Raw genomic sequence first — 12,113 nt, 5'->3', positions numbered from 1 at the left:
TGGGAGAAAAAAGAAATGTTTTATTTAGATAAATTAAAATGGATGTATTACTGATAGGAAATTAGCAAAGCCCAAATCAAGGGGTGGAAACCTTGAATTCGCTCCCTAAACAGAACCAAAATTGCTTAAACGTTACCAAAATAGCTCCACTAAAGCAAAGTAGATTTACATTTCTTAATATGAGAAAACAAGGTAGTTTAGGTTCGTATAACAAACAATACACGCTTTATAAAATCTCAGGAATACCCAAATGTGTTCTGGTTTGGATATGAAAGAGGGGACCACATCTAACTGGCGTTGGTAAGCAAGCCAATGAGGTGTGTAGCAAACAAAAGCATCACTAAAAACAAATCAACAGCAGGCCATTATGAGTATGAGCCCATCACAGTCAAAATCTTCAACTGTGACCGCGAGACGGTGGTGGGGGTGGGGGAGAAGCTTCCATCCAGCAACACAAAGTGAGGGAATGACAACGGAGGAGCAAGTCGGCAGCAGCAGGTGAAGGGTGTCCCTCAGCTGTGCTGTATCAGACACAACCCTTAGTGCCAGGCCCGTCTCTGTCCTTAAGGCCACGACACTAGAGTCATCGCCAAGCCAGGTCCTCTCTTCCTATAATACCTTCTTGCCGTTCTCATTTATGGAGGCGGCTTTCTAGGTAAACATTCTATCAGATAAGGGCAAAAGAAAAGCAGGACCAAGAAGCTTTGCTTTGGGCAACTTAACAAAAGCAGGATTAGGAGCAGCCAGACTGAAGAGGTCATAGAATTCGAAATCAAAACCAAACCCAAACTCACCACCACTGCTACCCAGACTTCCTCTCAGGGCTGAGGTGTGGGAGGTAAGACTTGATTACAGATTAATAGAAGTCATAGGCTGGGTAAGTTCACTTTCAAATAAAAATCCCAAATTAATACTGAATAATAGGCTTGTGGAATGCTTTGGGGGGGGGGGGGGGGCGCTGCACCTGCAGCATGTGGAAATTCCGAGGCCAGGGAGGGATTGAACTGTGCCACAGCAACGACCCAAGCTGCTGCAGTGACAATGCAGGATCCTTGACCCATTACACCACAAGGGAACTCCATTCATGCTTTTTTTTAAGCCAATGAGTACACTCAACTTAGCGCAAAGGAGTTCAAGATGTCCTAGTTTTGCCTGGGAAATACAGCACTTTCCCAGGCGGTGTGACAAGGGTATTCACAGTGCGACAGGAACACTTATGCCAAATTTGACAGGGGAGAGGATGGTGCTACCCTCCTCGTTCAGGGATGACGGCAGACAGACAAGCTTGAGGTGGGCAGAACGGAGGATAAACTAAAAAACACAATTGATGCAAAAGTGAAGGAGTTAAGGTGTCCTCAAAGGATCTGCCTGGGAATAAAAATTTGAAACTAAAAAGGACAAGCTATATTACCCTCAAGTATATTTCGTATAAATCGGTTCTCAAAAAAAATACCTTCCAGGTACAGACATACTATGTATGGTACAATATATACAAATATAGCAGTATAATTCAATTTCTTGCTAGAATTTTATTTGGTTGTTACAAAATCTGCAAGGGTATATATATATATATTAAAGGGGGGGGGGGCATGAAAGGCAGCCAGAAGAGTAAGTTATCTTCAAGTTACCTAAAGTGCCAGGCTAATTTTAAACTATATTTAAAACTTTCCAAGAAAGTAAAATAGCTCAGATAGGCAAAGAAAATGTTTGTGAGAGAAAAAGAGAGAGAGAGAGAGACATGACATGAGCCATGAGGTAAGCAGACACATTCACGGGAAAAGCTTCACCCTGCTTTAACTAAATTTTAGTATTTCTAGGAAAAAAATCAAGGTTTGCCAACACCAAGCTGAAAATCATCTAAAGAAAAAACCCAGCCCCTAAAATATATTTAAGGGTGCTCAACTGCATTGACGGCTGAAGGGCAACTTAGACAAAGCTAAAAAGGAAACAAGCTCTACTAAAGAATCTAGACCCTGAAAGCTTCTCTGGTTTCTCCCGGACTTGGTCTCTAGAACAGGTTTTGCGGTTTTTCCTTTTGTGTTGCCCAAAGATTGCTTCTAAGACCAACACAGCACACGCACCTGTGACACGGAGGAAGAATTCCTTCCAGCCCAGAGGCCTTTAGTACCAGGCCTACAGAAGTATTTAAAGGGAGAAGTATTGTATCTGCTTGTATTAAATTTGAAAAAACTTGCTGCCAGGCTTGCCTGCCGTGTTTGGCATCTCTGGACAGACAGCTTCTAGCTACTTCTGAGCTGTAATTCTAAGAGGATGTATGATTTCACATGTTTCATTTCACCACCTTTTTGGCCTTAGCCCAGGTAAAATCTCAACAAGTTTCTTGGATCCGAATTAGAGGCACAGCTTTCCTCTACAGCTCCTGGGTAGCCAAGCTGAGATAGTGGCCAAGGGACTTCAGCCCTGCCTTTCAGAACGGAGATGGTATCAGAGGCGAACGTCAGTTATAGCTTAAAGGTAGATTTGGGTGAGCGGGTGGGGGAAGATAAGCTAGTTCACTCTGGGGGAAAATGTAGCTCCCACTGGATAACTTTTTATGCTCATAAGCCTTGAAACAGGATTAAAAATGAGAAAATCCCCAACAAGACTTCTCTGGTTCACAGGCTGGGATTAGCTGGGAGGACAGAACAAAGAGCCAGAATCTGACTTTCCTGAGCCTGGAGGCAGCACTGTCCCCTCAGTGTCCACTCCCTAAATCTATTCCCCCAGCACCAGGCCACCCCCCATGGCAGCAGTGTCATCTAAGGAGATGGGGACATAGCTTCAGCTGCTACCAGAACAAATCAGAGATTTTTAAAAATGAATCATTTGTTCACATCCTGTTTCAAACCATTCTTCCTACTTCACACAAAATATGCATGACTCTTTCTTCTATTTTAAATATTTACAAACAGAAAAGGTCCATCTGTCAAAAGAAAGACATTTTCTGAGTCTGTATAAAGTGCAGCTAATTTAAGGCAAATTTATGTGAAATACAAAAGGCGGCTTATTCTCTCTGTACACATTTTCCAGTTTTAAAAGATAAAGTCTTCTCCCCTCAAAAAAAAAAAAAAATGAAAGAGGAAAAAAAAGAGGGCTTGACTTTTTTTTTGTCTGGAAATTTTAAAATTAAGATCTTACTGGTTTTAGGAAATCATAGATTTCTTGAGTATCAGCAAGATGGTCTTCTTTTTTTAAAAAAATAACTTTTATATAGCTTTTTCAAACAAGTTAAAAGGTGGCAATGTGTCTGCTACAGTAGTTTGGAGGACTGGAGGCCTGATGGGTAGGTAAAAGGGTGGTTTCTGTTAGTGAATAGCTATTAGGTAGTCCTGGGTATATCCGTTTCTAAAATCAGCCTGATGAGGCTAGAAACCTAAAGCTACTCGCAGCTCCGAGAGCGAGTACCCTCCATCTCCATCAAAATCAAACGCTCTCAAACGCTCTGGCACAGCAGAACCTAAGGAGTTCCAGATTTCCTGGTAGGTCAGCTTCCCATCCATGTCCTGGCCAATCTTGTGGAATAAATCCTGAAGATCTGTTAAAAAGGAATTACAAAAAATGTTTATGTCTATATGTATAGCTAAATTCAATTAACAGTTTAAAAAGTAGTCTCAGCTGAATTTAAAGCACTAAAAGAAAAGCTACTTTGCATACTTTGTTCCTAAAAGGTAAGTTTAAGATTTCACTAAGTCAGAAAGACTAATTCTTGATCTTTTTTTTTTTTCTTTTTGCTATTTCTTGGGCCGCTCCCGAGGCATATGGAGGTTCCCAGGCTAGGGGTCGAATCGGAGCTGTAGCCACCGGCCTACGCCAGAGCCACAGCAACGCAGGATCCGAGCCGCGTCTGCAACCTACACCACAGCTCACGGCAACGCCGGATCGTTAACCCACTGAGCAAGGGCAGGGACTGAACCCGCAACCTCATGGTTCCTAGTTGGATTCGTTAACCACTGCGCCATGATGGGAACTCCTAATTCTTGATCTTTTAAATATGAGGAGGAGCTCCCTTGTGTCACAGTGAGTTAAGGGTCCAGTGCTGTCACTGCAGTGGCCTGAGTCACCACTGTGGCACAGTTCACTCCCTGGTCCAGGAACTTCCACATGCTGCAGGTGTGGCCAAAAAGAAAGAAAGAAAGAAAGAAAGAAAGAAAGAAAGAAGGAAAGAAAGAAAGAGGAATATTGTAGGGCACTATCCTCCCAAAACAGTAGTGACAGATAATCACAGGAGAAGCAAATGCACTGGCTTCTCTCTGTCCAGGGCTTTCCTTCTGGATTCTCCAGATTTGATTCTTATGCTGAAGGGGTGAAAAGGACTGCAGAGATCCAAAGAGCCAACTGAGGGAGCTCCCGTTGTGGCTCAACAGGAATGAGTCTGACTAGTATCCATGAGGATGCAGGTCTGATCTCTGGCCTCACCCAGTGGGTTAAGGATCTGGCATTGCTGTGAGCTGTGGTGTAGGTTGCAGACCTGGCTTGGATCTGGCGTTGCTGTGGCTCTGGTGTAGGCCGGCAGCTGTAGCTCTGATTCAACCCCTAGCCTGGGAACCTCCATATGTCGTGGGTGTGACCCTACAAAGAATAATAAAAAAAAAGGAGTTAATTGATAGAACCTGAGCCTGTAAAACAAACTACAGCATACTGTTGGTTGAACAGTTATCATATGGCCCAGTGACTCCATTCCTAGATATACTCTCAAAAGAAATGAAAACATGTCTACATAAGAATCTGTACAGAAATGATCAAATCTTCATTGTTCCTAATAGGCAAGAAGTGGAAAAATCCAAATGTCCATCAACTAATAAGTGGATAAACAAAACGTAGTATATTCATACAACGGAATATTATTCAGTCGTAAAAAGGAATGAGCTACTGCTATATGCTACAACATGGATAAAACTTGAAACCATTAAGCTAAACGAAAGGAGCATACTGAAAGAAAGAAGCACACATGAGGCCATGTACACATGATTCCATGTTTGTGAAATACCGAGAATAGGCAAATCCAAAGAGGCGGTGGCTGAGAGATTAGTGGTTGCTAAGGCTGGGGGCTGAGTGATAAGAGACAATTCTCTCTCCCAACCCCACCCCCTTTCCCTCCAGCTAAGAGGCCCTATGATGAACATCTAGGAGGGCCAGTTACTTATATAACACTTCAAAGGGCTTGATTGTGCGCCCACTGAAGGACTTAGTAGATTCGGTCTCTAATACCAGAGGACAGTCAATGAGGCTTATGTTTCTTTAAACCTTTTCTAAATGCCTTTCCTTTCTTCATTTATTCAACTCTGCACCTAGATTCAACAGGCCTCCGGCTGTTTGGTACTTAGGAAGGGAGGGAAACAAGGCCCAATCTATCAAGCAGTTTAGCAGACAAGCTTTTCAGTAAGTCCCTACTTTCAGTCCTAAGACAGCCCCAGCAGAGCAGCCAAATAAAAATCTCAACAACTCTCTGAAAGCCAGAAAAGCAGTGAGACACTGGTTCCCAATGCCTGCCACCAAGTGGCTAGCTAGAAAATGTTTCTGTGTGTATATGGAGCATAGTTTACAGAATGTGCGATACACTTTGCAGTGTTATTCAAATAAAAATCTGCTGCCTCAGGTCACTTAAAAAATGTAGTTCTTCAAAAGTGTGAAGCCTATGTTAGGGATTAAAGTATAGATATTAAGATGGTTATTTCTTAATCTCACAGTCTTCCATTTATTGTCATCGATTCCTGACATAATAATGAAGACTATGAGTTGGTAACTTGCATCACCAATAAACACAGCTTAACACTCTCCTGTGTCCCCAGAAAACAGAAAAAAATGGGGATGGGAAAAAGGTAATTGCAAAGGGGAAATATAAATTTAAGTCTTCTATGCCTTAAGAGTCAATTATGGCCTATAGATAACTCATTTGCTTAACAAAGATACCTGTGTACCAGGCCCTAGGCTGGGGGCTGGGAGTGAAGTTAAAATGTTATATCTCCCCAGGAAATTACAACAGAGTGACATGCACTATACAGGTGCAAACACAAGATGCGATGAGTGCAGAAACAGGTGGAGCCTAATCCAGTCCTAGCAGGTAAGAAAATGTTTCCTGGTGGAAAGGTATCTAAACTGAGGAGAAGAGCCAGGCAAAGGTGGGGTGCCAGGAATGGGTGATTTTCCAGGCATTTAGCAAATGCAAAATCGGGGATAGAAAACACACTGCTGGAAGCAAGGCAAACACATTTTTCTGTGAATCATATCCTTTCCACTAATGTTTAGATTGCTGATTTTCAGCCAGAGGACCCCCCATTTTTGGAGGACTCTAACAAACAGGGTCAACTTTTACTTTATTTTGCCAACAGCACAGCACTGTCTTTGCTTGTGTGTCTTCTCCACTAGACTGTTGTATCTGTGAGTGAGGAAAGTGACACTGTCTCTCATACTGTATTCCTACTGCTTACACAGGCACTCACTGACTGAATGAAGACTCTAAAACACATTCATAGGACTTCCCGTTGTGGCGCAGCGGAAAAGAATCCGACTAGGAACCATGAGGTTGCAGGTTTGATCCCTGGCCTCCCTCAGGGAGTTAAGGATCTGGCGTTGCTGTGAGCTGTCGTGTAGGTTGCAGATGCAGCTCCGATCTGGCGCTGCTGTGGCTGTGGTGTAGGCCAGCAGTTGTAGCTCCGATTAGACCCCTAGCCTGGGAACCTCCATGTGTCGAGGGTGCGGCTCTAAAAAGCAAAAACAAACCAAAAAAACCCCAAAAAACCCCACACTCACGGAGAGACAAAACAGTGCAATGGTTAAGAGTACAAACTTTCATGTCAGACCGAGACAGGCTGAGATATAGGGCCTGGGACCTTTTACTGCAGTTCTTGCACCTGGACAACCACCTTCTCTAGCAACAGAATACAAGGAAACTATAATGGACTTAAAATTAACTGCATGCATGTGCAGATGGGGCAAATTATGAATCACAAGAGACAAAAAGGCCAAAACCCAACTGCCACTCTGAAGTGCTGGGACCAAAAGCAGGGTACTGCCCATGATTCCTGCACACAGCACCACAAGGGGGTGGGCACACCACCTAAGCCACCACTCTGGTCTGACCCACAGGTCCAGCCCTACCCTCACCCCATTTAAGGGACCAGCTCACCCTCCCCCAGGGAGAGAACAAGGGCACCTGTTACTCGTTCTCACGCCCTCATGCTGAGGGAGCCTTGCCTGAATGCCTCAATGGTCTCTTGGCAATTTTCACTGATTAAAAAGAGTCTAAGAACCCAAAAAGAGTCTAAGAACCCAGAACGCTGCCTTGATGTGAATTTTGCCTCAACCAATTATGTGCTTTGTGGACTTAGGCAGCTTCCCTATCAGTAAACAAGTATAATACATGACTAAAAATACTCCTTGGACTGCTATCAGGATACATGATAGAAAGCATATTAAGTATCTGGCCCATAGGAAGTGCTCAATCAATGTTAGATATAATTCTTTTTTTTTTTTTTTTTGTCTTTTAGCTATTTCTTGGGCCGCTCCCGAGGCATATGGAGGTTCCCAGGCTAGGGGTTGAATCGGAGCTGTAGCCACCGGCCTACGCCAGAGCCACAGCAACGCAGGATCCGAGCCGCGTCTGCGACCTACACCACAGCTCACGGCAACACCGGGTCCTTAACCCACTGAACAAGGCCAGGGATCGAACCCGCAACCTCATGGTTCCTAGTCGGATTCGTTAACCACTGCGCCACGACGGGAACTCCTAGATATAATTCTTTATCTTATGAGTGAGAAAGTTTTAACTTTGAACATTTCCTCTGTCTTTTCATAATATAAAAAATTACCTTCGATGCTAGAAATTCCCGGTATGGAAATAGGTCTTAGTTGGGCAGCTTTCTCAATCTGGCCTCCAAGAGACCGGGGGCGTTTTGGCGACGTGGATGGCTCTGATGTGAAACTCTGTACTTGCTCTGTAACCAACAATATACAGCTTCAGTATCACTGAATCTGACACCAAATTAAACCAGTACTGAAGGTCACTTTCAGGGCAATTTCAAACGTACTTAATTTAAGAGAAACAACTGAGAATTAAGTAGCATAGTGACCAGGTGACGTTAAAGGCACGGATTGAGAAGTTTTGTGGGTAAGTGAAGATCAGTTTTATGTCACATTGAAGTCTGAAGCTGTGGTCCCATCGGATGGTCTCATGGTACAAGTCAGCGTTATACCCATTTAGAGGTGAAGCGTTCAAGCTTCAATTTGAGCACAGCAGTGGATAGCTGGCAACCCAGGAGCTGGGGTATGTGCCACCCGAGCAGCTGGTGCTGAAAGATTGCTACTGTAAGATTATGAGGCACAGTGTTAGGACAAGGCCTCTCTATAGTTTGTCCCCCACTAAAAAGAAAATAAGAGAAGTTGTATTGCTTTCTCCAAGATTAAAATACTTGTGGGTGGGTAGGGGTCAAAGCCAACATCATCTAGTGCCTTGGTCACATGCTCAAAGCGCTCACACCAGTAGAGGCTGACGCATCTGCTAATACTGATGAGGTATGTTCCCACCTAAAGCCAAGGGCCCTTCAAGCCCAGTTATTTGTTAATGGTCTTTCAGAAGGGCTAATGTTAATTTTTAAGTAAATTTTACGCACTTACAGAAATGAAGACTCCCATAAACAACATTTAGGGTTGGTTTAATAGACGCTATGGCAGTAACATTTTGCCTATAATTGGATGCAGACAGCATGGAGAAGTCTATTTCCAGCTAAACATTACCCATTCTTCCCTTAATAGACTGGAGTACAAATCATGTGCAAAATGGGCTTTTTCTAAATGAAAGCAAAGTGGAGCAGCTTCACCTTGGTGCGCTCGGGCATCATCCACTCGGTGCCATCAGTCCTGCTGGAACACCTTCCCCCGTCCCCGTGTGGGAGGTGAGCTGTCCAAGCTTGCGTGAAATAGTCAGAAGCCAACCCCGACTATCTTACCTTCATTGGCCGTCTCTGGAGGCCTGCTGCTCTCAGGTTTGTTTGTGAGGGCATTGATCAGCTGCAGCTTCTCTCGGAGCTTGGATACCTGAGAATCTGAACTAGCTTCTTTCTGCCCAAAACAAAGATCACAGAAGGTTTAAGGAGGAAGGAAGACCTTCGCTGATTCTTCACGATATTCCCAGAGCCGGTTTAGCCTGCAGTGCCTGACCCCCAGCAGGCTCCCTCTGAAGGCCACAGCGAAGGACTGAATCGACAATTACTGGAGCTATCTGCACTACTCAGCGCTGATGAGGGTCGGGCTGGATTTGAGCCTAGACCATTAAGGGAACATTATGCTACAGATGGTCTGATTCACTGTGTGCACTTGGCAGACGGGGAAGGCGCGCGTGTGTCAGCAGTAAAGGAAATGTACACTTGCCCAGGGGACGATGAGACACCCATTTCCTAAATGAGGAGGATGTTGTTTTCTAGGAACTATTCACACCAACAAAATAATTTTCCTCACTATCTTATTTGATGACTAGATCACTTGAGGCAGAGTTTTATGCTCTTATCACCTTAAAAAAAAAAAAAAAGGCAACAAATCATAAGTATTCCCCTGATCTTTCTTCTCTCCCCTCATGATAATTTTCAACTGGTGACAGGAGCTGTTAGGAATATGAAGGAGCTATCGTATTTCTAATTCGAGTCCTTACTTACATCTTAAAAAGAAAAATTTCCCCTACACCCTGCCTTATTCCCAGATGATCTACTGGCATATACAAAATACAATTACTTAGAAGGAGAGAGAAGTTTGGGAGCCTCTGTCGTGGCTCAGTGGTAATGAACTAGTATCCATGAGGGCTTGGGTTCGATCCCTTGCATCACCCAGTGGGTTAAGGATCTGGCATTGCTGTGAGCTGTGGTGCAGGCCACAGATGCGGCTCAGATCCTGAGTGGCTGTGGCTGTGGCTGGCAGCTACAGCTCCGACTGGACTCCTAGCCTGCGAACTTCCATTTGCCGAGGGTGCGGGCCTGAAAAAGAGAGAAGTCTGGTTTCTGTGAGGTCAGCTTTTAATGGCTAAGGTTAGTGTGAAGAGTCCTAATCCTATGTTTAGTTGGAATACTGACTGTGAGACGTTTCTTTTACTCACTCTATACTTATTTCTCCCCGATCCTTATTCTACACGAACAGTTACCGGATAGTCGATCCCTCTTAGTTTATTTACGGAGCTGAAATACGGATGTATATAGCTAAAATTAGCTACTAAATGTTTCATTCCTTTATGGCAAGGAGAAATTACATTCAGTTTGGATGCTCAGATGAGGTATGACAGAGGGAGTAAGACATTGGGGTAACAAAAATACAAAGTGTCTGAAAGTAAAGCCAGGAAATCCAGCCAAAAATGTGTATTAGCTCCAGTTTATTCTCATATTTACTGTCAAAATCTGAACTGTTGCTGAAATCACTACTATTTTCAAGTAGTAACCACTTATTACTTTTTGGGGGGCTCAACGTTTTTATCTGGATCTTTCATTTTTCTTGCCCATTCTCTAGGTGAAGTTAAAAAAAAAAATTTCTTTTGGGGGGTAGAAACAGAAAACTCAAGAAAAGCCTAGCTTATAAAGCACAAACGTCTTAATATTTTTAATGTTTATCTAGACAACACAAAACTGTTATTAAGGAAAAGCAAATACAGATGGAAAGCACTGCACTGAAAACTGCATGACACATGGTTCATTTCCAAGTTCACTACCTGTGACCCTCACATCCTTGACCATATCAAACGCAATGTGCATCTGAAATGATATTTTAGTCACTGAGTTACAATCTTCCTGGCTTTCCATTTATCCTAGCCCAGGTCTTATAATATTAAACAATACTCTGATCACAGAGTATGTTGAAAACAAACTTTTTCCTGGGGAATAAAAGCACATCGCGGATTGCTTTCCTTATCTCGACAATATGGGAAGAATAAAAAAAAAAGGAAGGTACAAGGAGAAGGGAAGTGGCTGAAGCTTGAAAGGACTATATATGTACTGAGATTGCAATATCCCCCCCCATCCCTTAAAGAGCCTGAAATCTTAGAAGAAATAATTTTTAGTTTAGACATCATTTTCTTTTTTCTTTTTAGGGCCACACCTGTGGCACATGGAAATTCCCAGGCTAGGGGCTGAATAAGAGCTGCAGCTGCCGGCCTACACCACAGCTCATAGCAACGCTGGATCCTTAATCCACTGAGTGAGGCCAGGGATCAAACTCACATCCCTCATGGATACTAGTTGGGTTCTTAACCTGCTGAGCCACAACGGGAACTCCTAGACATCATTTTTAGTTCATCTACACCTCTGTTTCCCATCATTAGTACGTATAACCCACCACCTTACCTTAAAAGTCACTTTCTTAGGGAAGCCTTCCTGTTTTCTGTTAATGCTGTTACACCCTATACTCTTCCTTTGCAGCACTGAGTCATGCTCCAGATTATCTGTTCAATTATGTGTTAACGATTTTCTGCCTGATGGATTTTGAGCTTCACCAGAATAGGTGTCACATGTGTGTCCTGCTCACTGTGGTCATCCCAGCTCCTAGCAAAGAGCTAGGCACAGGGCAGGTGCCTGATAAAGGATTTGCTAATTTATCAATATACTAATTACTTTGTCTGGAAGTTTTGGCGAAAAAGACCAAAGTGCTCCCTTTGAGAAAGAAGCAGAAGGATCCTGACGCATTTTTTCCTTCTACAGAGAAAGCCTCCGATTATTTACCTTGATGCTTTGGGATTTTACTGACTCTGTTCTGTTGGTCACTTGATACAAAGACTCTCTCTTCAGAGTGGCAGCTCTATCATCCAACTTAGAGGGTAAAGGAAACAAAACAAGAGAATATAAAAGGCAAACGTTAAAACTTAAACAACATCTGGCACTTTTTCTTTTTTTTTTTTAAATGGTCACACCCATGGCACCTGGAAATTTCCAGGCCAGGGACTGAATCTGAGCAGTAGCTGCGGCAACGCTGGATCCTTTAAGCCACTGCGCCAGGCTGGGAATCAAACTCATGCCTCCACAGCGACCTGACCCACTGCAGTCACATTCTTAACCCACTGTGCCACAGCGAGAACTCCTGCTAGCACCTTTTAAACAAACTTATTTACAGGGTCTTAGAACATTTTCACTGGAAATCCAAGCAAG

At 43.4% G+C, this 12,113-nt stretch overlaps 1 protein-coding gene across 2 annotated transcripts in view; it reads right to left on the bottom strand.

Annotated features, from left to right (window-relative positions):
- Positions 1 to 12,113, bottom strand: part of EFCAB14 (EF-hand calcium binding domain 14) — a 43,439-nt gene continuing 31,326 nt past the window's right edge. Inside the window, exons 7-10 of one of the 2 annotated variants that reach the window (XM_047789170.1) lie at positions 11,691 to 11,777; positions 8,946 to 9,057; positions 7,809 to 7,934; positions 1 to 3,535 (exon numbers count right to left, since the gene is read on the bottom strand). In XM_047789170.1, the coding sequence (XP_047645126.1) occupies positions 3,366 to 3,535; positions 7,809 to 7,934; positions 8,946 to 9,057; positions 11,691 to 11,777 (495 nt within the window). In that variant the 3' untranslated portion in view covers positions 1 to 3,365. The remainder of the gene's footprint in view (positions 3,536 to 7,808; positions 7,935 to 8,945; positions 9,058 to 11,690; positions 11,778 to 12,113) is intronic. The other variant, XM_047789171.1, reaches the window with a different exon arrangement.

The sequence above is a fragment of the Phacochoerus africanus genome, chromosome 8, assembly GCF_016906955.1.
Source record: "Phacochoerus africanus isolate WHEZ1 chromosome 8, ROS_Pafr_v1, whole genome shotgun sequence".
Classification (NCBI taxonomy): Eukaryota; Metazoa; Chordata; class Mammalia; order Artiodactyla; family Suidae; genus Phacochoerus; species Phacochoerus africanus.
Note: the sequence above shows the minus strand (reverse complement) of the source record. Positions and strands in the feature narration are given on the sequence as shown.